Genomic DNA, 26,720 nt, shown 5'->3' with positions numbered 1-26,720 from the left:
TTTTTTCCAGGCAAATGGCCGTTTTCATTTTCCACGTTAAAACAAAACAAAACCTATTCTCTGTTTACTTCTGAGGAGGAGTACGTGAGCTAAGTTACCGTTATTGTAACACGTTTTATAAATCTGTCCTGGGATGTCCTAGTCTTCCAGAGTCTTTCCAGGAGTCATACTAGTCAACAAGCCACACTTTTCCCAGTGTGGATTCATTTCATTCTCATGGGAACATTCTGCTCCAAAACCAGATTTTCCAACGAGGCCATCTGCCCGTCACCCAAACCCTCCCTTTTTCTGGCCACCTTGACCATGCTTGCCTGTCAAGACCCATTCCAACATACCCAGTTGCTAAAATATTTATAAAATTGCACCAAGCAGAGGTCTGCTCATTCTCTTCAATTTTTTTTTAATTTCTCCATCACCTGGTCTCTCCTGTTTTTTCTCTCTTCTCCTCCTCCCGCTTTCTTTTTTTCTAATTGCTTCCCCTTGTTTTTATTATGTTAGTCAAACATCTGTCCTCCTTCTAAATACAACATGTGTCTTAAAATTATAGACGTCCAGAGACATGTTCTGGAATGAAAAGAGTTGCCCTGTTAGGAAGATGGATTTTTAATCTTTTTATCTCTAGCTCCGACTTGCTGGGAATGCGACTTTCGGCTCCACGTTCATTTTGACAGATCTGCCACACCCCTGGAAAAAATATAAATATATATTCTGAAATATTTATTCACGTATGAACATACATATGAATATCTAATCCCCGATGCCCATCTTACTATAATAGGATTTGATATGAACTTTACATCGTTGTTCTTATTTGCATCGTCAAAGCATTCTTTTGTTACAAGAGAAAAGACACCAGACAGATCAGAGCTTTTCAGATAATTTGACTAAATTTAGCTTTTTATAGAAGCTAAATAACGGGTCCCACTTTATGTCTCTAGTTGAGAGTATTAATATGTAAAAGTGATATTAGGCTGGACCGGAACAATATCTCTTTTCAGTACATATCAGATATTAACAGTTGGCTCATTCTCTGGTGGGATAGAATTTAAACTTGTAGCACTGAAATGTCAATATAACATTCATCCTTAGGACATTTAAAATACAAAATTGTTGAAGACCTTTAAAGTGAGAGGAGATGAGCTCACAACTTGCTTGATCGCATTGTGCTGAGTCATTCTTCTGCCTTACTGAGTGAGCAGCGCAAGACTAGGTAACCGCGTTCCTCCCCGACTTCTGCCTCTGTTCCTCAGTTCTACTCAACAAATGCTTAAACGCAGTGGCAAGGAGAAGCAAACAGGAAAAATCTTCCAACATAATCCCAGCTTCTGCTGCTAATAAATTCTTTGGTCTGAAATATTTCGACAGTTTGCTTAATCCGTGACTTCACTCTGTAATTGTAGGACCAAATTTTAGGTATAGCACTGGACTAAGATCTGTGAACTTTCCAACCTTCTAGGAAATGCCCCAGAAGCAACAGAATTCACAGACAGAAGCAAAATACAGGGCACTACAGTTCAGACAACACAACAAGAGCATCCACGAGGTTAATCTAAAGGGAGCATGTTGCACAGTGGCCGGACTACCGAGAGCTGGGACTACACAATACAGTATTATAGACAAAAGAATAAGACAAGAGATCTACACATGTTGCCTTGCATTTGTGGTAATCTACACCAATGAAAACATGTACTACAGCTATATTTGATTATGTATGGATATATTTGAAATAGTATACATTGTCTTGATGTTTTTTCTGTAATGTAAATAAACTATTTATATCACACAATATAGTTTTTTCTTTCCCATGTATTTGTTATATATAATAAATACTCAGTGATGAGAAAAAATTGGCATTCTTAAATGTGCGGTATCTCATAACTGTAAATATAATCAAGCTAGTACAATCTGTACAGGTACCAGTAGTTCATCTTTCCCCACATCTTGAGACAGAGCATTAGTTTATACAGGACTCAGTGGCTAGGTTTTGAGTGATTCCAAGATCAAGGGAAATGATGGTTATTGGAAAAGAGAAAAAATAATTTTCTTTGTATTGAGTGAGGATAAAATATTTCAGATCTCCGAATCATCTCTATTTCATCAACTTCCCCGGTCTTCCATTTTCATCCCCAGAGCTGAAAAATCTCTGGCATATAAACTAAATCAAAGAAAAAGGGGAGGGAAAGTGTTTTATAACTCATAAAAAAGGGGGAAAGAAGATATTGGTTTTTCTTTGGAAGACCTCTTAGACTCCCCCCGTTAAGTGCATATACCTGAAGGATCTGGAACGAGATACATATCAGGAATACACACAGCACAAAATCTATTCCATTTAGGCGAGCGGAATTAACAACTTGGAGAAAAATTTAATAACACCGTTAAAAGGGAAACACCAGAGTCATGGATTCTCAGAAGCACCTTGTTGCATTTATATTATAGAGTTCTTTAAAAAGAAGTTAGAATCCGCACCAAATTTCTTACGAATGGCCTTATGGCTAATGCAACGCCATTATTTGAAGTGAAACCAGATTGATGATGATTATTTCATGAAAACACAGAAACATGTTTTAAGTGTATTTATACGCTGATATAAGAAAGCAAATTAATCCTGGGGCGCCTGGGTGGCTCAGTCAGTCGAGTGTCTGACTCTTGATTTTTGGGTCAGGTCATGATCTCGTGCTTGGTGAGTTCGAGCCCTACACAGGGCTCCACGCTGACAGTGTGGAGCCTGCTTAGGATCCTCTGTCTCCCTCTCTCTCTGCCCCTCCCCCACTCGTGCTGTCTCTGACACTCTCAAAATAAGTAAATAAACTTAAAAAAAAAAAATCAATCCCATAGCATCTGAAAGAATTTAGTGGGAAGTTAATAGGGATTTTTCAGTATGTAAATAGGTATGACTGGAAAGAAATAAGATGTGAGTATTCTCTGAGAGTAAGAAGTAAATAAGGAATCAAATAATTGCCTTATAATGACTCCATTCTCCTCAGCTTTCTGTGGCTAATGTAGTACATCTAAATAGAGCTTTCTCTGTCTCCTTTAAATGACCTCTGCACGGAGTAAGAGGAACGCCACTTCTGTGTCCCAAAAAAAAAAGATAAATATCAAATTAATACATTCTGGATATAAAATATTCGGTGAAAAATAAGTTTCTTGAAGTGATATTTAAGATATTTGTTAAAACATTTAAAGGGGGGACGATCTAAATAGGATTTAGGTCTCTGTGAAAAACCTGGTTTTCTAGGTTAATCGGCCCTCTGAAAAGTGGGAAACTATTGGCATAACCATCACACAAGTGTTTCCAAAAATCGGTCTTGTGCTGCTTGTACAAAACAAACTCCATTTAAACTTGTACACGGAGCTTTAGTTTGATTAAAAAGCACAGAGATGTACTAGCGGTGATCTCCTTTGTAAGACAGTAGGTAATGGCAGACAAACCCTTCCTCCCAAGGGAAGAGCAACGATACAATACTACAGAACTTAGAGTTTAAACGAAACAGTTCCACTGACCTTTCCCTGTTAAGAGTATGAAATGACTTGCTTTGCTAAGTATCAGTATGCTACTTTGCAGGAATGTTTATCAAAGAATCATAAACCTGAGTGTTGGAAAAGTCCTTGGAGTTAATAACACAATGCATTCCTCTTCACCTCCATGATCACCTATCCGATGAAGGAAATCCTTTTAAAAGAAACATAGTGAATCATAAGTGCCCATATACTATGTGCCAAGCGCTATGCAAAATCTTAGGAAAATACAAGTAAAACACGATCTTTACTCTAAAGCAACTCACAATCTAGTCCTGACAGAAAATCATCCAGCCTCTGCTTGCACATTTCTTATAACTTGGAATTTCATTCTTAGACAATTCTAATTTTGAGACCTGTTTTTCTCATATTGAGCTGAATTTTACTTCTCTGTGGTTTCTGCCCATGGCTCTTATTTTTCCTTACTGGAGCAAAAGAATAATGACTTATGAATTTAAGACTTTAAAAACAGACACCATGTTTTCTCCACTCACTGCATGGCCCCTTTGCAAGTGCTTTCTTCTCCTGGTGAAATATCCTTCATGTTCTCATCTGATCTTCATGTGATATAGTTTCCCCTACCCCCTGACATCTGCATCATCCTTCCTTGGACAAATTCTACTTTGTCTATTCGTTTCTTTAAGCGTAGAGTTCAAAATTACACGGTTGTGGTCCGGCCAGAAGAGAATATAGTTGAACTTGTAAAAAGCAAATTTAACTGAGAGCCACGATCTCTAAATTCAAGTTCCTACTTTGATCACAAGTTTGTTGTAGAATCTTAAGCAAGTCATTTCAAATCACCGGCCTTATTTTCCTCATTATTTCGATCTCTGTAGCTCTAAGCTTCTAGATATCCAGAAATCCGATACTATACTTTTGTTATTGCTACCCAAGACCACACTATTTTTGCTGTTTGTTCTCAACTTAAATCTAAAACTCTTTAAATAAACTGCTATTAAGCCATGTCATTCTCCCATTCATTCATTATACATTTATTTTACATTATACAGGTACTGAGGGCCACCAATTACCAGCACCACACGAAGCACTGAGACTACAGAGATAAATAAGGCAGAATCCCTGCCTGAAAGGAGCTCACTGTCCGATTGTCCTGGTTCCTTGCATCAAAGATCCCACAGCCCTGCTGGGAGACTGAGAGCTAAATAAAAATTTATAAAGCACACAACAAAGGCTATGATAATGGTCAGTTCAGAGAGCTTGGGACCCCTGCAGGAAGACTCTCAAGGCCAGGTAGATGTGCCTCTTTGCAGTGAGATACACAGGATGACTTCCTCATTCTCCATACAAACTCTCACTTCTTGCTTCTGAGATTTTATCCACTTCTCACTGCTCTCTTTATACCCTTCTTCTATCCACAGTACCCAGAGCAAAGAGCAGCTCATCAGTGAAGCTTCCATGTTTCCTTTGGCAGTGTTCCTAATTCTGTTGTAGCATTTTCCATGTTATTCCTTACTCGTCCCTGCAAATCTGTCTTTCCCTTAGCCTGGGAGCAATCAGAAAGCAGAAAATTAGCACCTTGCCAATTGTTCCCATTTCTTCAACGAGCATTTATTGGGCGCCTATACCATGCCAGAGACTATTCTAGGTGCTATTACGTAGTGATGAAGTAGATAAGAGGTCTCTGCACCCAGGCCGACATTCTAGCAAAGGAGATAGAGGCGAGGATTAATTAAACAGTAAACAAAAACAACAACACAACCATAAAGTTTAAGTTCTATTCAAAGAATGAAAGTTAGAATGAGGTGACTCAGGGTGACTGGATGGTGAGTGGGGATTGGGTCCCTCCAAGGAGAGTATGGTCTTTAAAACTTGGCCTCTGACTCAAGACAGAAATTGGTCCTAGGCGAAGTTCCACTTTACTAACTACTCAACCTTGAGCAAGTTGCCTCAGTTCCATATGCCTTGTATTTAAAACGGAGAGAAAAATGTCTTCCCATCCTCAATAATACTGCTATGACAAGTAACTAAGACAATCCATGCTGTGCTTGGAACAATGACGTGTACAGAGTAAACTTCGGACACATGGAACTTTTTTTCAGGGATATAATACATATTTGCTGTAAGAGTCATCAAGACGAAAAAAACATAGTTCATCAGTTAAGTGAAACGTGAAAGGAATCAGATGGTTAAAGCTGGGAAGCATCAAGCTATCACACTTGCTCAAAGGATTGTCTCTGTGGAGACAAGAGAGCTGGTTCTGGAAAAATGAGGCAATATAGAGTTAAGAAACAATACAGCTCCTCTATTTTTTTTTTCCAAATGGGTTCACTGGCGTTATGTCTGAACAAAAGGAGGGATCATTCTTTCATGTTAAAAGAGGTCTATCCTGATAAAGCCCATACTGTTAAACCTCTTGTGTGCATTCCCAGGCACAGGATGAGTGAGTCAATATTGCAGGGACTTTGCAGGGCTGAATTCTTTACTTTCATGAATCCTTGAGGAGAAGTCAGTGCAGACTATCAAAATATGACGGAGATTATCTCAGAGTCATATTAGTCTCTCAGCTAATGTTTATCCTCAGATGCTGCCTCCCTTCTCCAAAGTCATGCACACCTGTGCCAGCTGTTACCGTTCCTAAATTACAGTAGCCACCTCGGTTATATAATTAATCATCTGGATATCAATAACAAAAACCTTTTCCCTTAATTAACTGCTATCTTTATACGAGCATTCCCATTATATGAAGGATGAAGGATTACACAGAGTAATGGCATCGGCTTTATAACTGATGCGTAAATACACAAATGAATATGACCCTTTGAAATCAGCATCAGGAAGGTATGGCTGATGTGCAGCCCACCTGATCACATTCACACTTCCGTCCACCCTCGTCCTGGACAAAAATCTGCTTTATTGGTCCACCTACTCTAGGAAGGTGACCTTCATCGATACCTATCTCCGGTAACACTAAATGAGCTGTTTTAACTTAGGTTTTGCATTTGCTCTTAACTTACCAATTATTTTTCGTTATTTACCTTGCATCAGATCAGAAAAGAAGGAAATAATGCTTTCCATTATTTCCCAAACCAAATTCAATTCAGCCCAAGAACCTCAACTCAGAGTTAATGAGAAGCCCCAACCCAGGTGTTACGGGGGAGAGAGGACAGGAACAAGAACCTGTCCTCTGTTCCTAGTGATTCCATTGCCACTGGTAAGCTTGGATCCACAAGGCGTTTAGTCAGAGTGATCTCCTGAGGCAGCCATTCTCCAGACCCACGCAGTCAACCCATTCCGCCGGGCATTTTGAGAGGGCTGTTTGCCCTCCCTCTCTGTGAGGGTCTCCTCTTGCGGGGCTTTCTCCCCTTCTTAATGTCCTCACCGCCTTTTTCCTTCCCCTCATGAAGACTTCATCCTCCGCGACAGCCCATCTTTGCCGCAATCCAGCCTAATTCTCCTCCGGGGAGTTAAGTGTTGAAGACGCAGGCCTCTTTAGGAGTCCAGCTCTGAAAACGAAGCACAGAATAATGTCCCAAGTTGTCGCCACAGTGCACCAAATGACAAGGAAACGTGTTACCTAAATCACATGTAACCAAAATTAGAAAACGCCGATAAGCCAGAAACATAAAACAATCCACCAAGAGATAAACACCGTGGTGTTTGTGTATATCCTTTCAGATAATGTCTATGAATGTATGTTGAGGATTTTAGAAGACAATAAAACAATTTTTAATAAACCGAATCCTCACCAAAGGGTAAGCCACAGAGAATCATAGTCAGTATTAACCTATCCATGTACACGGTGTGGTTCTTGTTTAACTCCTCTCCGTCATGACTCAGTGAGGCCCTCAGAGTTCAGCCTAGGGTCTCCAAGCGCCCCCTTGTATCTTTCTCTGTCTCCCCTTAGCACTAATTTCCACCGTCTCCCATACTCCTTGCAAGGGGCCTTCTGCTGTCAGCGCACTTACAGCACTGGCCAGGAGTTCTCAGTCTCGTGGTCTACAGCTGCCCAGACTTTGCCCACAGAGGATGGGGGCCAGATCGACAAGTTCTCCTTAATTGTCCGTGTGCCTAACTTGCATCTGCCTAGATCCAGGGCTGCCTAGCCAGCTGTACCCTCCACTCACCATGAGGCCGTTCTGTGTCTCTTTTCACTCTGGAGAGGCCTCTCTCTGAGCCCCGGGCCATGTAACCATCTCGCGCCCACGATGTGCCTGTACCAATGCCGTCATTCTGCCAAGGGTTTGTGCTGAAGTCAAACTCAGCCCATCATGGGGCCTACCTCTGACTTGAGGTGTTTCCCTTCCCTGCCTTGATTGCTCTGAGTAAAAGGCCATTTGTTGGCATTAATTCAGGCATTTGATTTGATTCAGAACCAGGAGTTAGTATGAGTAGTGTAACGTTAAATAACAATAACGATGACATTAAGAAATGTGCGTATTTTTACTTTTATTTACCCAAAAATGTATTATGTGATTCCTTTTTTTTTTTTTTAATGTTTATTCATTTTTGAGAGACAGAAAGAGACAGAGTGTGAGCAGGGGAGGCGCAGAGAGAGAGGGAGACACATAATCCGAAGCAGGCTCCAGGCTCCAAGCTGTCATCCCAGAGCCCAACGTGGGGCTCGAACTCACGAGCTGAGCGATCATGACCTGAGCCAAAGTCAGACACTCAACTGACTGAGCCACCCAGGTGCCCTTATGTGACTCTTTTCAAAAATACTTGAGCCAATTTCAAACTTGAACACAATATAAAGTTGAATAATTAAAAGTACCATAAGAATGTTATATTACTTAGGGGCGCCCGGGTGGCTCAGTCAGTTGAGCGTCCAACTCTTGATTTTGGCTCACGTCATGATCTCACTCACAGTTTGTGAGATCAAGCCTCGTGTCTGGCTCTATGCTGACAGCAAGGGGCCAGCTTGGGATTCCTGTCTCCCTCTCTCTCTACCCCTCTCCTGCTCTCTCTCTCTCTCTCTCTCTCTCTCTCAAAAATAAATAAATAAACATTAAAAAAAAAAAAAAGAATGTATCTTACTTAGAGTAATGCACAAACAGCTGCCACCCATCACCTGAGCTGAAGTTAGCTGCTATAAAAGGACAGAGAATTTTCCTCGTTGAACTCGTCCAGTAAAGACAGTCTATTCTTCTAACGGGCTTTGTTACGCATTGCTTCAAGGAGTCTCTTTACAAAACAAAGAGGAAAACACTGTGGTCTCCAAGGGACACACTTACCTCTTTACTACTTACTTGAAAGAAACAATGATAACTAGAAGTGATTTCACCTGTTCATATCCATAACCTCTGGACCAATGGCGTTTCCAGAAAGTACCCTCAGAAGGCCAACTGACAAAATGAGGGATGGGGGAGAGAAAAGCGAGTGAGAGAGAGCTGAATCCAGGGCCCCGGAGGGTGAGAGGAACTGAGACAACAAATAATTGGACTGGGGGAGAAGGGGATGGGTATGGGAAGAGGAATTTAAAGATGGTTCCTTCAAATGGCCCTTCGAGAAGAAGTGTAGCCAAAGCCTGTAAGCGGGATTGCAAGAGTATAGAAGGGCCGCGAGAAAACAGGAAGGAGGCAGGGGACACCCCAGCCAGCCTCTGGCCTTGAAGTCTTGGAAGGCCAACGTGCTGCATGGACGGGTTGGTGGGCGAGGAGCTAGCCTGCAAGCTGGGCAGAACAAGGCCAGGGCCCAGCTCTAAAAATGACTTTTCAGGCCTCTGGGTGAGGAAGCGAATGTGTCTAAAATACAAAGTTTTGTCACGTGCCCATTTTCTTCCTCACCACACTTGACCTCAAGATATGCAGATTAGATCCTTTATATTCTGCAGAACCACCTGGTCCCAAAGCCCTGGATCTTTCTAGATGGAGAGTAAAGGAACAGCTCATCCTCCACCCAGAGGCTAGCCCTCCCTCTAGGGCTGGGGAGGCCGCGTGGCGGTCACAACCGCGGCCCGCCGGGTAGCAATCGGATCTGGCTACGCTTGGAAAACAAAATCCTGGGGCCTGAAAGCAGCCCCGAGCAGCATTCAGAAAAGACCTGCTAAAACAAAAGGAAGCCCACTTGCCCTGGCTGAGCGAAGACAAATCCATCTGTGGCCCGCCTGGGGAAACACGGGTCAGAACTGCCGCGCAGAGCAAACCATGGGGAAGTATTGTTCAGGTTTGAAAAGACGAGGGGCCCGAGAAAAACGACATCTCTCTAAGCGGAGGCCAAGAAAGGACTGGGGACGAGGCGGGCCCCAGCGTTCTACCTCCCAGCCCTTCCAAAGGCACGGACCTCTGTTCTTCGAAGGGCAGAGGAGTTAGTTGCAGGGATCCGCGATTAAGCTCACACACCGCAGCCTTGTTAACAGCCGGTGACGTCGCCAACGTCCCCCCAGAGGGTTGAGACTTCGCACCAGCATCCACGTAGTGACATTACATTTCCCTTTTCAACAAGATGTACATGAATGTTCACTTGCGCCCAATTTCAGTAATGCATGATTTACATACAATTAACTCTTCCTGCTTAATTGCAGCCACGCAGGGATTAAGGGAGAAAGGGCTTTTACTTTGTAAACATTATACGCTTCAACACTTAGCCTCTGTACGACATATTTCTGGCCCAGGCGCAAATGAAAATGAGTTCTGCAGTCACTGGGTTTCACCCTCCGTGCTCTTCTCTCAGGATGATGTATCAGTGGAGTCACCGGAGTCCTTATCTAGCCAGAGCAAAGGAATCTAATTTTTCTGAAATGCGAATGTATGAACCGGAGTACTTTGTAGCAAGGATCTCGAGTTCCGAAGTGTTGCATGCAGTGAGGAGTTTAACATTCTGGGCGAGGAATCCGCAAAGGGCAGGAGAATGGGTCTCTCTAGTTTTCCAGAAGCAGCAAGGAAAATGCTGTCTTCAAAGGGCCATCCAAAGCTGCTTTGACAACAACATGATTAAAGGCTGCCTCTGCTCTCATCGTACATCTGTCGCTTTCCTGCCTTCCTTTTGGCCACAAACACGAACACAATTTTTCTCTGAATAAGACTTCAGATTGCACATTAACGGGGAATTGGAAGTGAAGTTCACTGCCACTCACACCGAAAGAATTTTTTTTTTTCCTAGCCGGTGCCAGACCTGGTGCCAGAACAGTGGGGTTGAAGGCAAATCACCGAGCTGGCACAATAAGAAGATGATTGAAGGTAACAGGGACGGAGTGTCACCGTTATCAGTTCAGTGGGGACGTGGAAATGCTTCTCTGAAAAGCCGCACAAAAACTCCTCAAGGGGACCGAACGCTCACCGCACCGGCTCACCACAAAAGACGGCAATTTCATTTTGCCACATCGTCAACCCTCTTTTCGCCCGGTACACAGAAAAGCCGGATATCCTAAGAAAAGGTTTTGAAGGGGCAAAAGAGACACCAGATAACCCGTGAGCTCCTAGAAAAATTCATGGGAGAGCGAGATCTTATGCTCAGAACAGATTGCATTTGCAAGAAAAAGACTGTACATTGAAATTAGGCAGATTGGATTTCATTTTCGGAAAATTGAAAAATAGAGAAACATACTCCTGAGTTCATTTCTTGAGCAATCCTTGTGAATGCTTTGCCTAATAAACCAGCTACCTGCATCGTACCAAGGACTTCGATAAAAAGGCCATTAACCCTGCATTTAATATGTAGAAGCACCAGGTATACTATACAAAATTATTTTACTTCATAATCCCTGCCTGTTTCTCTGTCAGCAACACGTAAGTGAAGAGGCCTTCCCCAGGTCCTCGTATCAGGAGGGCTCCTGTGTGGGAGATTTTCAAAGACGTCTCTGGAAAGGCTGGAAATAGTGAGCAGTCTCCGGTCTGTGTGGGGAAAATTGGTCTAGTCATCTGTATTTTGCTCCCTTCTTTTCATCATTGCAAATTTTTCTGCCAGGATCCGAGGCATTAGAGAGATTAAGTTGTTGATTCTTTTCTTTTCTTTCTTTCTTTGAAATTAAGGTCTTTCTGTTCTCTTGAGTTTCCATCGCCCTGGCACTCACTGCTTCGCATTACGCCCCGTGTTCTAAAGACATCCGTACTTTAAAATTCATGAATCAACCTTGAATTTTCCATCCTTTGATCCTTCATTGAGTTGTTGTTTCGCAATATCAAAAAACCTCAAAAGCTAACTTGAATAGTGGCCGTACTCAAAGGAACACTGTGCCGGAATTGATCCTGAAGACACAGAACCAAACTTTTTCCATTTCAGACATAACCCCGTGTTTGACCTGATCGGAAAGAAGGAAACTCCTTAAAGAACTGACTTTTTCTTTCTATGTTGGAGGATTTTAAGAATTGATACTATGGCTTATCGATTGTGATAATGTATGATGTCTATAAAATTATCTTTTCTGACTAAGGATAAAAGCAGGAGCCTCATGTGTTAAATTCCTACTCATCTTTTATAGGAGAGGTATTGTTTGGGGCACTTTATGAGTAGTATTTCACTTATTTCTTATAATGGGCCTCTGAGACAATTCACGATTATAGCCGTTTCACGATGAAGTAGCTGTAAAGTAACTCGTAGAGTTGTAGATAATTTGGCCAAGGTCACAGAGCCAGGATAAACCACCATCAAAATTTGAATCCAGATCAAAGCAGGATTCAGTCTGTTCCGCTATATCATGTGGTTTCTATTACTTTTCATTTTACACGAGCAGGTCAGAGATTGTATAGCTTTCAGGGTTACCTATTGGCCGGCCAGATGCTTGTTTCAATAATGGTGCCATTGCTCTGATTATTCTGAAATTTTGCTATGGAAATTATCCTCAGACACGACGTATGAGCCACACCAGAACACCTGTTTCAACATATTAAAAGGATGCTGTCTTTGGGTTCCTGCCACTCTCTCCTTTCACCCCCTCCTCCTCGTTATCTCCATTTTGATGAACTCCGCTGTCCACATAGCTCTTTCTACCTTAAAGCACGAGTGCCAGGGGAGACAGTTGAACAAGGTTATTTCAGATTTCTATAAGTGATATCATATCAGACATCATCTGGTTCATGTACATGTGTACTTGTTTTCCTGTCTTTTTTCCATCTCTGGCCTCTCTACCCCAAAGCATGTTAAGCTAAATGAGATCAGGAAGCCTGTCTTGTTTGTATGATCTCAGTGCTTAGAACACTTCTTGGAACAACGTAGCTACTCAATTAATACTTGTTGAATGAATGAATGAAGGAAGGAAGGAACAAATGGAATTAAAGTCATCTCTGAGCTTCTGCCAAGCTACCTGGAATGACTGACTATGTAAATCACGAGCATAACTGTGTTATTATGGCATAAATCGGCAGAAGTCGAATAAGATACGTTTGATTTAAAAGTTACTCGTCCCTGAAAGAGGCCTCGAAGTCTCAGCTAACCACACAGGGGCTGCTAAAAGGGTCTTGGGGTGTTTTCCCCTTTCTTCCTTCCAACCCTCCAAAAGCCTAGTAGGTTTCGGGCAGCCCCCTGGTGAGGCAGAGGGTAGTATGGAGCTGGTATGCTATAAATTACAGTCATTACAACATGTCAGCAGCCCCCCAGCTGAGACCCTTAACGCGTTGCTAGGAGAGCTTTCAAGGGCATACACTTTCAAGAAGGTTTAGGAGTATTAAATGCCTTTTGCAACCCACCGGGGTTGTTTTAACTCCTGTGAATCTGACACGTATTGGGTGCATTTTATCTCACAATCAATTTAATTAGAAGCTGTCAGTTTAAAAATGAGCTGTGGCTCAGTCAGTTAAACATCTGATTCTTGATTTCAGTTCAGGTCATGATCTCACGGTTTGTGAGATCGAGCTCCGTATTGGACTGTGCGATGATAGCACAGAGCCTGTTTGGGATTCTCTCCCTCTCTCCCTCTGCCGTCTCCCGCTCATGCATGTGCACGCACATGCACACTCTTTCTCTCTCAAAATAAATAAATAAACACTTAAAAAAACCCAAAAAGTAAAAATGAGCTATTCTTCTGAAGGGCATTGGAACTCTCAGATCCACTTGTAAGGTTGTTTTCTGCCTCGTCTCTCATCCTGTCCTTTCAGCACCTGGTACAAAGCAGCATAATGCCCTGTGGCCACCGTGACCACTAAATAGAGATGCATTAAAAAAGATCACTAAGAAAACGAGTGAACGCTGAGTCATTATTGGAATCTGCAGATGGCATACACGCACCCTTTAACTAGTCAAAATGGAAACGTGCTTTTTTTTTTTATTTCTGATTAACATCAGTTATTTCTGACCTGTTTTCAAAGAAGGGGAACGTTTTTAATGGCTCCGCATGGCAGAGTTCAGCATGGCCAAAAAGCGAACTGATATGTAGGATAAAACTCAAACACAAATCTAGGCAAGAATAAAGGAGCAAGGGGCACCGAGTCTGATTTCATTTGTTCAAGACATGGGCCTCGATTCTTTCATTAGCCGTTCAAGTGAAGGGATGCCAAGTAAAAAAGAAAAATGTGAGCCACCAGGGAACAGTACTTCCAAAGCTACTGAGGTAGAAACTGTAAAATGAACCCTGCTTTCCACGAGGTCAGCTGTAAATGAAAGAGATGTATTCAGAATAAATTACCACCAGCAAAGGCAAACAGAGACTCTCTGGCGAGGTGAGCGGGCACCTTTGGAACTTACCCACCAAACCTTGTCATCTGGAAGATCTGAGAGTGAGGAAGGGGAAAGCTATTGTTTGTGACCTAATCCTAAGGATCTACCCTGCTCTCCCTGCCTGTTTTAGAAATTGAAGTAAAAAGAACCTGCTTGGTTAATGGTTAATAGAAAAGATAAGTAGGTAGAAGACACTGAATCTGTCAGACCCAAAATGTACTGGAGAGAAAAATCTATAAGATACTATAGGAGATTAAACTTTTTTAATTGCATACGTTGCTATTATGTGTTTGCACATTTATTATTAAAATTTGATTACTCCTTCCCTCCTTGGGATAAGAAAAGTAAACTGGACGTCCAGTGAGATTTAATGGTGTTATATTTGTTATCTGAATTGGGTCTACTCGAATCTGTCCTGGGGCCAATGAGCTATTCCAAGAAGAGGCTATAGGGACAGAACTATATTAGGAGCAACAAATTCAGTGCAAGGACAGCCTTAGATAACTATAAAGGGATTTACTGCAAGGACCTCCATATGGAATATGTGGGAACCAAGGCAAAATGTTAGCAATGCACTTTCACTCTCTGTGTAGAGACTTTCCCTAAAAACCAATCGCAAGGAGATCTGTGAGTCCAAACGGCCTATGAATAATGCACATTGGGTCCTTTTAAAAAGAAAAACAAAATCAAAAACAAACATCACGACAATTTTCCATTTGAAAAACAATGAAACTCTCGGAGCGAATAATCTCTAACTGATTGTATACGTTTACAGTTTAGCATTTTCTTATGTTTTCCGTTCTTGGTATCATTTTTGAGAAGTGGGGCGTTCTGGGGGGGAAGGGGTCAGGAGGGCCAAGTCTGAGAGCATAAATATGGGCTTCGGAAAGGTGGATGTTTTGCACGTCCTTTGAAAAGCCTTGCCTGGGCTCTGTGATGGCCGCAGCCATTGCAGCCAAGGACTATGCCACACGGCATTTTGGCAGCAGGGTGCCTTGGCAGTGAAGGAAAATCCTTAGTGAAGCACAATCTGCCTGGCTTTATGTGGTTTTTCATAATCAGTTGCATGTCATAATCACTTTTCCAGGGGTGCTGTGGTTTAGGAAACAAAGAGAACTGAGGACGTAGTAAATAATAATAGAAGCTTGCCAAGTGGTGAGAAGAGGCCAAAGCATGATGCCTAATGTTCTGGATAGTGTTTACATTTCCTAGGAGAAATGTCCACTTTGTGAATTACCCGAGATGCTCATACATCAGACAATCAAGTTCGGAGCGTGACTGAGTCTATGAAGCCCTAAATAGTACAAACCTGTTGAAACCGAGGCTGCCTGCTGCCCTGTGTCTCATTAAAGGCACGACGAACAGCGGGATTAGACTTGCTGACCATCCTGATGAACACTTGGAAGGGAAGAAAAGAAACCAAGAAACTCTCCCTCAGGAATCTCTTTCCCCAGACCTTTGCAGTGTTTTTAAAGTCTTCAGGAGGGGATTAGAAAATGTTTCCCTTGATATGGGGTTCTTAATTTTGTGCACTGTTGCTCGGATGATATAACTTAGATTAAAAGGCATCCTCCACTCATTTAGGATTAAAACAGTACCAATTTGGTTGGACCATCTTTGTTACAAGCTATGGTAAAAGGCAGCAGTGTATGAGGACGGTCACTGGCAACATTATGAGGGGGTGTGTGTGCGCGCATGCGTGTGTGCACGTGTATGTGACCAATTAGGCCCCCCAGCTGTAGAAACGACTGGTGGGCTCAAAATGACTGTAAGGGCCTTTTGAAGGTAACTTCTGAAAGTGACACACTCTTAAGATTGAAGAATGGCTCAGATCTTTGAAAAATTAAAACAACAAGTGAAGTTCAGGAGGAGAGGTCAATAGGAATGAGAAATAACTCATGTAGGCACAAAAGACTCAAGAAGGTTGCCTCAGATTTTAACTCTCCTGGCATTATTAATTTAATTTCTAGTCATTATGATAATACCAAGCACTTAGAATGCGTTTAGTGTTTATGGAGATGGAATCAGTCCGTCTCAAAATCACGATTTTGACTTAATATGCTATTAAAAATGTCACTAGAAAGTGCTTTTATTATTCTGCCAGTAGAGTAACTGTTCCCGGTTTCTTTTTATAAACGAAATTTCAGAATTTATTTTTTGATCGTCCTTAGATTTTGAAAACTGTAATGTTTCTGTTTAAGAATTCTCCTTATGCCACATTAGTGCCAGGTTCTTTGACAGCATAAAAAAATATGCAAATATAGCCTTTTTAATGGTGATTTTCATTTTGTTACTGTCATTTAACTAAAAAACAACTGATGATGTTTCAACTTATCACTTACAACAGTGAAGTTACTGAATTGATATTTATGTTCAGAGCAGATGACACAGAAACAAATATGTTTGAAATACCATCTGCACCGTGTTGATTTCGTCCTTAAAGGCACAATGGAGTTGCCATAGTGGAGCCTTAGAGGGAAAATCAGATTCAGGGGCAGAGACGGCACATCACTAGCCAAGAAAAATGGGTAAATGAGGTTTGCTGGATTTGGAGACGGGCTGTGGAGAAGAAGGGGCAGAAGGGGAACGTGCGAGTGTGAAATCTGCAAGTTCACAGGAATCTTTCCATTTTGGCAACAAGAGCTCTCTCTGCTTTTTGGCCCTCCGTCTCCCAGACTGCCCACTTGGCTCCATGCCTCACTGCCTACCTCTCCTTGCAGCCTCTACTCAGTATTACACAGCTTCTCCATCTGTTGCTGGTTGCCAACCTGCTGCTCAGGAAACCCCAGAATACTCTGCGCCGAATTACGTGGGAGTGGCACCTTTCACAGCTATTTGAACCGAGAGAGAAGCAGGCAGCTGGGTGGGAGGAAAGTTGGATGGAAGAGCTTTGCTGAAGCAACATGTCCTGCTGAGCAAGACCGACTCTCAGAGGTGGAGCCGAAGGCTTAGCTCGGGAGTTGCTGTTAGATGTCGTGTGGGAAGCTTCCTTGATATTCCAAGATGATTCCAAAACGAAGAGGAGAACTCCTCTTCATGGGCCAGTGGGTAGACTATCATACCGAATGAGATCTGTCTCCTAACTTGACCTAGCTAAATGATGCCGGGCAATTCAGTAAACTCCACTGTGCTTGCATTTCCTAATGCTGGGATAGCTAGACCTCCTCTTCCTGGGGAGAAAACTTAGGTTTCTTTGAAATCACTCTGCCCTCTCCCGCACACACATTCTATCCAGCTTATCTCCATTTATATCTCCCATTAGCAGGCAACAATTATAATAATAATAGTTCGCATTAATTGGGCACTTCCTCTCGGAAGTAACGGGTGTTAATTAAGCGCTTTCCATGCCATGCTGCATCATTTCCATGTGCCCTTCAGAGCTACTCTGTACCTGTCCCCACCCTGCTCCGTGCCCCTTTCTGTGCCCTGGAAGGCTGATCCTTCTGGACCACATTTTTAGGCTCCCTTGCCTTTGGCTTCTGGATGCGTTCTGCTTACAAGTAACTGGCAGCAGCTGGGTGGAAGGGAGAAAAATGAGGTCAGGGTATTATTTATTTTCTGCACTGTCACAGCAGGTCAGCTGTGTCCTTTTCTGAAGATCCCCAACCAGCAGCCGTCCCTGATGCCTACAGATTCCTCCCGTTGCCCCTTAAAGCCTAGAAGTGGTAACTATTCTGTTTCACCATCCTCTGTTCTTTCCCTAACCCTGCCCACATCTTTGTACACATTCCCTTTATTGGGGCGCCTGGATGGCTCAGTCGGTTAAGCGTCTGACTTCGGCTCAGGTCACGATCTCACAGTTTGTGAGTTCGAGCCCTGCATCGGGCTCTGTGCTGACAGCTCAGAGCCTGGAGCCTGCTTCGAATTCTGTGATTCCCTCTCTCTCTGTCCCTCCCTTGCTCGCACTCTCTTTCTCTCTCTCATTCTCTCTCAAAAATAAATAAACATTAAAAAAAACTAACAAACAAAAAACCATTCCCTTTATTAAACTCTTCTCAGCCACTTGACTTGGGTGGACCATGTTTTCCCTACTGGGATCCTGAATGATACATATGCATAGAATCCCCTCAACAGCCCCATGAGGTAAGTACCCTTCTATAGGTGAGGAAACTATGACTTCAATTCGTTTAGAACCTGCCCAGTCCATGTATCTAGTAAACACAATGACCAAAATGCACACCCATTTTTCTAACTCTGAACCAGTGCCCAGTGTTGCCAAGATGATGAATTCTAAATTCATAATATTTTGTTAGTGGAAAAAATGGTACTTATTTGAATTAGTCTGTCTCTTGCCCTTATCATTGCAAAACCCCAAACTCTTGCTTAGATTATTGCAATCCTATAATATTAGGGAAAACCTACTTGCTTATTTATATAACAGAATACTTATTTCTATAACAAAATTTACTTATTTATATAACAGAAAACAATTAAAATTAACATACAGAAAAAAAAAAGGAAGTTAATCTAAGGTTATGGTGGGAAGCTTCAAATAGCCCCCATGATCCCTACCTCCTGGTATTTATGCTTTTGTCGAATCCTTTCCCCTTGAGTGTTGACCAAATTTATTAACTTCTAATAAGTAGACTGTGGCAGATGTGATAGGATGTCACTTCCAATATTGGGTCTTAAAAAAAATGGCTTCTATCTTGGATACTTGGATCACTCTGTCTGGGAAAAGCCAGATACCCTGTGGAAAGGCCCATGTAGCAAGGAACTAAGGCCTTCCAATAGCTATAAGAGCAAGCTCAGAAATGGATCCCTCCCTAGTTGACCCTTCAGATGACTATAGCCCCAGTCAATATTTGCAGCCTTGTGAGAGATTCTGAACCAGAATCTCCCAATTAAGCAGCTCTGAGGTTTTGGAGCCACAGAAATTATGAATTAATAAATGTCTGTTGTTTTTAGCCACCAAGCTCAACCAACATTTGTTTATTCTCAGCTATCAAGTTTTGGGATAATGTATTATGTAACGATAGATGACTTAGATTTTGATTCTGGGAGTGGTTCTAGTGGAACAGAATCTTAAGGATGAGTTCTCTGAATTGGTTCTGGGTACTGTGAATCACGCAGGGAAGCTGGAGGCAGAAAGGAAGCAGCCGCCATTTTGTAGCACTCACGTGTCACTGCTGATCTGCTATCTCACCAGCCAGCCTGCAGCTGCTGTGCCTGCCCCTGGTTCTTCCCTGAATCTTGGGCCAGTGCGTGTGCTTAGTCCATAGCCTTATAGAGACTGCTTACTCAGACACTTCGGTTGTGAGGGTCAAAAGGCTTGAACATCATAAATTTAAGAAAGGGTTTAACGAAAAGCCTAGGAAAGTCAGGAGCCAGAGTATTCAACACCTGGAGTTTATTGAACTCTCTTCTCCAGCTCTGCCCTGAAGCCAGCTGTGGCCCACCAGCTCTTCTCAGGTCTTCCAGCTCAAAAATTCCATATTCTTGAGAGGTATTCTAGTTGATCCAGCTGGGATCAACTATCCTCCCCATGACCAATATGCTGGAAGTTGGTAGTATAACATGGTGAAAAATATAGACAGACACACTTTCCAAGAGAGGAGAGCAAGACCAATAGCCCAATAGTCCACTACATCTTCCCAAAAGGTCTCCCTGCCCCCTCTGATTTATCCTACCCCCTGGGGTCACACGTTCCCACCAAGTACTCAAGGCTCGTCTCAACATGGTCTAAAACTACCATTTGAAGTTCAGCTGACTCACCGGTATGGTCCGTAATCTACACCTAACGAGCACAAGCCACTCTAAAACCCTATAAAGCTATATTCGTGCAAAATTCATGACAGTTCTCACCTTGTCTTTTCTTATCATTACTTGTGGGCTCCAAATTTGAGTTCAGCTTTTAAATGCGCTGCATGGCCGTCTCACTTTTATTCAGTAATACTCACTGTCACCACACTTTGGTCACAGCACCATAAGTAGAAAGGCTACCTGGGGATGCTTTCTGACATTACATTTACATTTCTATGTACATTTAACGAGGTTTTTTGAAATTAGATTCTTACCTTTTCACTATCGGTAATGTTTGTTGCCTCAGCGAATGACTGTATGTTAAGGAAGAAGCTGTAATACACTAATAATATCCTTTGCCAAATAAGGGCAAGCACAACAGTGATGACAAAGACTTAAACATACATCTGCAGGCACTGAATGGCCTTCGTTAACACAAGTCATTAGGGACACAAAGGGGAACCCTGTACATTTGCTTGACTATGTAGGACACATTCGTGGGGTTGTGCTAGAAGGATGTTCACTAAGTGGCATTGTGTTTACATTTGCTAAATACCTCATAGGTATTTTAGATTCTAAAAATGATATCTGGAAACTAGAACTGGATCTCGATATTTTGTGCGCATGAGAATGCCCTGAAGAAATGCTGTTGAGCTCCACGACTATCAATTCGGATTCAGCTGACCCAGAATGGACCTGGGAATTTAAATATTTAATAAGCACCCCCAGGTAATTCTGGCACAGGACATCTGCCTGTCCACACCTGGAAATAAACACTGAAGTAAACCCAGAATTTAAAGCAGTCACTTCTTCACCGAATGAACACCAAAACACCCTCCGAATTCTCGTGAACCCAGTCATGTCACCAGGCCATCCCAGAGCCCAAAGGAATTTCTTCTGACCTGACCTGCAGGCTTGCACTGAGTGAAAAGGTGAGTCAGCCATAGGGTCAAACTAGCAAAGAAAACTCCAGGAAGGAGAAAAGGTCAGAATGAGCAGGAGCTCCTTTTAGCCCAGGTTTCTGAGCATCTTGATAATAAGGCCAGTGAAGCTCGGTGGGAGCTGAGGAAAAGTGTTCTAAATTCTCGTGAAATGAGAAAACAGTTTTAAGACACACTTTCTGTTTAGAACGTTTAGAAAAGCCACTCGTAATAGCATCCTTTTATTGGTATCAACTCTGGAGATTTGGTTGCTTTTAGAATGGTGTTATCAAACAACTTCCCTTAAAACCCGCAGCCCTGTCGCCTTTGCTGTGTGTCAGGCACAATTTAACCTTCATTATGTTCTCAGCAGAGGTGTATATATGAGACACTGTGATCTCCATGCATTGCTTCCTCTTTTTGTTCTTCCACAGCAGCAAATACCAGGTGCTTTTTTAAAAAAGCCAGTGGTTAGTACAACTAACCTATCTGTTTTACCCAAGCCCACCCTGAGGGTGATGGCTTGCGATGGCTGTGTAGGTTTTGAGAATGACCGAGTGGCAAAAAATGCTAAAAGGGAGTTGACTGCACTGAATGACAGATGGTGGGTTCTTGGCCAAGCAGACAAGGAAACTCAAGGATTAAGGGAAGGGTGAGGGCGGGAGGGCAGGGGGAGATGGAAAGATAAGACAGAGATATGGTCCGGAGCAAGGTCAGAGGCCAAGGGCTCCATGTTGGAAGAAGTGTGAACTCTTGTCCCACTTACACAAAAAATGAACAAGTAATCATAGTCAAGAGAGTCAAGGTCAATTACCAGAGTAGTTGAAAAGGTAGCGAGACAAAAAATAAAACCTTCCACACTAGTCACTGCGAAAACCAAGGAGTCAAGACTTGAGAGTCTTGGTGGTCTTTCTGCTAAAGTTGGCATTGTTTCCCAAAGTGAGGTCTCTGTGTTACTGACTTCATCCAGAGCATTGACTACAACCGCAGAATCGTTTTGCTTCTACAAGGGGGTACTAAATGAGACTCTCCAAGAGTGGGGTTAAACTCCCACAGCTGGCTCTGTGCATACCTACTATAGTGGAGACCCACTGTGTACGTGGCTCCTGCAATGGGCTTCATTCTCCCCTCCCATCCCCTTCTATCTCATTTAATACCATTAGATGTCCCTGTCTTTATCACAGGACTCTCGTCTCTTTCCTTTGAAAATTAAATCTAGCTGAGTCGAGGTTCTCAAGGGAATATAGATTGTTTATTGAATATCCTCATAGACCAAAAGTTACAAGACAAAATATGACAAGCCAGTGATGTCATAATGCCTAGAAAGAAAACATTTATGCACATTTCCAGAGGATATTGTTTTCTTAACAGAGTATCAGGGCCTTACCACATTAGCCTCTTGGATTAATGTAGCAACTTTTCCCTAATGAGCTCTAAACTGTTCCATTAGGATGTATGTAAAAATAAGGCAAGAGAAAGCAAATAGAGTCCTCCAAAGTGGGTATTAACCATTAGTAAAGGGAGGAATAGAATCCAGTTCTCCTAACCCTTAGCAAATTATTGCTATATCTATTTAATATCAAGGGTGGAAAATTAGATAGAACAGTGGAGTCCCCCTCCCCCAGTATCGCTTTCTGTCATATGAAAGGAAAATGAGAACAGTAGCAATACAGATAACAAAATAATACTTACTGGCTATACGTACCTCGTCTACTAGAGAAAAGCAACGAATAAATATACACACGTGCAATCAATGACCTGAAAAAGAGAAAGAATGAATAACTGTAGCTTTCCCACACACTGCTTCATCAAATGATAATAAAATTGCCAAACCACTTGTGCTGAGTTCCCAACTTGTGCACACACAGCCATCACCCCCTGGTAGGAATGGCAGCCAAGTCACGTTATCGCTGAAGCGAAGGACAATTACTGGAACACACTATTAACTCCTGCTTTCCTCCCTTTTGCACCCCCACCCCATGTGTGGCTTTTGAGTCTTGTCTCACAGTAAACAAAACTGTACTTGTACATGCTGCCAATGAAGAATTTTATAATTCCTCAGATTCACAGAGGACCGTGAGTCCCTTCAAGTTAAAGTAACCTTGCAAGTCTTCCAATTCTGCCATTCTTTAAGGAGTTCCTATTAAGTCTTAAATGCTTCAGAGATTAAAAGGGTATATTAACGTTATTGGAGACTTGAGATAAAATGCCATGCCTTGCAGGGTATCTTAGCACTTAATGAAAACATTTTCATCACATTCTGAGTCTATTATGCCAGATCGTCATTTCATAAGTTGTAAGATAATCTTATTTTAATTAGAAGAGATATACCAAGTATATTAGAGTAATACAGTTAAATGCATTCATCAACTTTCTTCTTGTCAGGTAAAATGGATCCTTCAGAGTTTGTTATACTGGTGTGCTGCCACACATGTAAGTAAAAAAGACGAAAACAAAAACCAAACCAAACCATATATATATATATATATGTATATACACATATATATACATGTATATATACACATATATACATATATACACATATATATATTATATATATACATATATACACACATATATACATATATACACATATATATTTTATATATATATATTTTATATATATATATATATATATATAATTCTGAATGATCTGTAGAGCAATATGTGAGTGTTTTTTCAGATGGACCCTATATAAGGCTGTGCTGTCCAATATGGTGGCCACTGTCACAAGTGGCTATTGAGTACGTGAAAAATGGCTAGCTCAGATTGAAATGTGCTGTACGTATGAAGTACACATTGGATTTCAAAAACTGTAGCACACAGTATATAAAATATATCAATAATGTATATACTGATTCCTTGCTGAAATAATTATATTTTGGCTATTTGGGCTAAATAAACCGTACTGTTAAAAGTAATCTCATTTGTTGCTTTTTACCTTTTTAAATATGGTTACCAGAAGATTGGAAGTTTTAGGAGTTACCTGGGTGGCTCAGTCAGTTAGGCATCTGACTTTGGCTCAGGTCACATTGCCACGTTTCGTAGGTTTGAGCCCCACGTTGGGCTCTGTGCTGACAGTTTAGAGCCTGGAGCTGCTTTAGATTCTGTGTCTCCCTCTCTCTGTCCCTTCCCCACTCGCACTCTCTTGGTCTCAAAGAAAAAAGACAAGTCAAGACAAGAGAATTCCAAGCTTTATATGTTACTCGTGTTACATTTCTACTGGACACTGTTGCTCTATATCATCTAAACAATATGTAAGTTTAAATCTTAATTATCTGCAGAATATTATCCATTTTGTTAAATAATGAATGTAAATGATAAAAAGATAGATGTCAAGTTGTCTCCACCTAAATGCCGAACAAATTTCCAATTACCTTTCCCCGCTGTCCAGTTAAATGAATGAATGGAGAAGCTAGTCTTTATAGCAGTGTGAGGGAAATGCTAGCAGGCACGTCAGTGACTGCAGAAGAAAGTTGGAAAGCACTTTCCAGAACCAGATGCAGATCACCTGATCTCAGGAGTGGATTGTAAAATGAAGCCAGAAGTATCTTGTGGGAGAACCAGTCTTTAACAACAATCACACTTATGATCCAGACATTCAAGTGGAACAAAGAAAGCTTCAAATTCCATCTTGTGTTTTTGCAATTCTTGCAGGACAGGGAAAGAGAGAAGGCACATGTTTGGATAGGAAAAGTTTTCAAACTAAGCAAGATGGTGTTAAAACACATTGTTAGAAGGCCAGGAAAAATGTGAGCACCGATCAAAATAGAGAGCACTTAGACAAAAGCCACTCAAGCCGAGCTGGTAACCTAAAAAGGCCAGACAAATATGTTTAAGTGTAAAATTTGCCACTCTTGAAGAAAAGGAATGTAGAGCGGGTCAGAGGCAAACTAAAAACAACTGGTCCACAGAGAAATCAGTAGAGCAGCTCACAAGAAATTCCAAAGCACAAAACAAGAAGTTCCAAAAGAACCCCTTTAAGTACAGCAGCTATAAGAGGTGAAGGTCACGCAGGGGTGAATAAGTGATGGCAACGAGAACCAATGAATTATTTGCCTCAGTCTTTAATGAACGAAACGTGAGAAAGAGTCTCACTTCCCTCTTGTATTTGGTAAAAAAGAAAAGAACAAACCTCAAAGGGAGGTTTGCCCCCCTAACAGCAAAACAAGACTCAATTACAATTTCAACCTGTCCCAGGAATGTGACCTTCTAATAGTCTGAAATTTTCTGATCAGCACTAGTGAAATAATCTGCATGATAAAACCCCTGCAGGACCCTCCCCCCAAAAAAGATAGTGTCCTCCCCTAAAGCCATTCTTTCTTTCCTTTGGCCAATCACTTCTTGCCCCACCTGCTTTCCTATAAAAACCTTCCATTTTGTACAGCTTCTCAGAGTCTCTCTCCACCAGCCACATGGGACGCCACATGCTCATTTCATGAATCACTTAATAACCCAATTAGATCTTCTGATTTACTCAGCTGAATTTTGTTTTTAACACTTTGAAGCAGACAAGTGCGAGGTATCAGAACAAACCTTGGGAAATGGGATTTTCCTAGACTTAACTTAAAATCGAAATGTAAATAAATCACCGGGACCAGACGGCATCCACCCAAGACTTTCAAAAGAACTCAAGGGTGAAATAAGCAACTGTTGGCCAAAATGTGTAACCTGTTGTTATGACCTACCACTACAGGAGAAGAATGGCAGCTCGCCAGCATGATTCGAACTCTTAGATGGGACTCCCGGGGAGATTCAGGAAACAAAAGCCTTTCAGTCTGATTTCTATATTTGATAAGGTGATAGCTTCTACATAAACCTTAAAAATCCAAGAACTAGAGGAGTTGCAGTTTTTATGAGGAATTGCCTAGCCAACTATGAAGGACATGTTTCAGATGATTTACGAAACGTGAACCAGATACTAAGAAATTCTCAGTTTTGTTGAGTTTTTCCTTAAAGACTGCTTACCTGTTAGAAATCAAGGTAAGTATTTATGGCTAAAATTACATAATATTTGGGATTTGCTTTAAAATACCCCAAAAGAAAAAAATTAGGAAAGAGAACAGATGTCACAAGAAAGAAAGCAGACTACTGATAGATGGGCACACAGTGGTTTCTTACCCTTTTCTTTCTACATTTGTGCATTTGAAAATCTCCAAAATAAAACTAGAACTTATTTAAGGGGAGAACATAAAAATATATAAACACAAGTCTAAAGGGAAACCAACGAGTACTATTCATTTGCACTTTTGAATACGCTTTGACAAATTTCCATACCAACCTTTTATATGCACACGTGTGCACGTGAGCACACACACACATCATACACACACACGCAAAGTAGGTTTTTTTCAGTTGTAATTGAAGTTTTACACAGAGAGAGAATCACCCTAGAGACAAGGGCAAAAGGGAAAATTTAATGGGAATTTCTCTGGATGATAAAGTGATAATAGTGGTATCCTTGATAAACCAGTTTTATATAGAATCCTAAAAGAAACAAAACAAAAAACAAAAAAACGGATCAAATGAAAAAATCAAGTTTGTAGGTAATATGAAACTGATCTCACCAGTGAGATATCTAAACTTATATGGATAAATAAACAAACAAACAAACACCATCCAAGGCTGCCTATATAGAAAGAAAAATGGTAGACGATCTTTAATGTGTACCAATATTAAAAGATAAAATTTAGAAAATAGTATAAATATAGGGGTGCCTGGATGGGCCAGTTGGTTAAGCATCCGACTCTTGGTTTTGGTTCAGGTCATGATCTCATGGTTTCATGAATTCAAACCCTGAGCCTGAGCTGCGTTTCCAAATCCCAAGCACAGAGCCTGCTTGGGATTCTCTCTCTCCCTCTGTCTGCTCCTCCCCCACTCACAGTGTCTCTGTCTTTCTCCAAATAATAAATAAACTTTAAAAAAATACTTAAAAAATAAAGTAGCAATATAGAATATATATATATATATATATATATATATATATATATA

At 41.5% G+C, this 26,720-nt stretch overlaps 1 protein-coding gene across 4 annotated transcripts in view; it reads left to right on the top strand.

Annotated features, from left to right (window-relative positions):
• The window catches only part of TMEFF2 (transmembrane protein with EGF like and two follistatin like domains 2), a 229,275-nt gene extending 224,602 nt beyond the window's left edge, over positions 1 to 4,673 (top strand). For 2 of the 4 annotated variants that reach the window (XM_027054368.2, XM_027054361.2), the window contains one exon: positions 1,457 to 1,786. In XM_027054368.2, the coding sequence (XP_026910169.1) occupies positions 1,457 to 1,553 (97 nt within the window). In that variant the 3' untranslated portion in view covers positions 1,554 to 1,786. Of the gene's footprint in view, positions 1 to 1,089; positions 1,241 to 1,456; positions 1,787 to 4,529 lie in introns of those variants that run through there. The other 2 variants (XM_053215471.1, XM_053215470.1) reach the window with 2 other exon arrangements.
• The last annotated feature ends 22,047 nt before the right edge of the window (positions 4,674 to 26,720 follow it).

This window comes from Acinonyx jubatus, chromosome C1 (genome assembly GCF_027475565.1).
Source record: "Acinonyx jubatus isolate Ajub_Pintada_27869175 chromosome C1, VMU_Ajub_asm_v1.0, whole genome shotgun sequence".
NCBI classification, from domain to species: domain Eukaryota; kingdom Metazoa; phylum Chordata; class Mammalia; order Carnivora; family Felidae; genus Acinonyx; species Acinonyx jubatus.
This window is presented reverse-complemented; position numbering and strand designations above follow the sequence as displayed.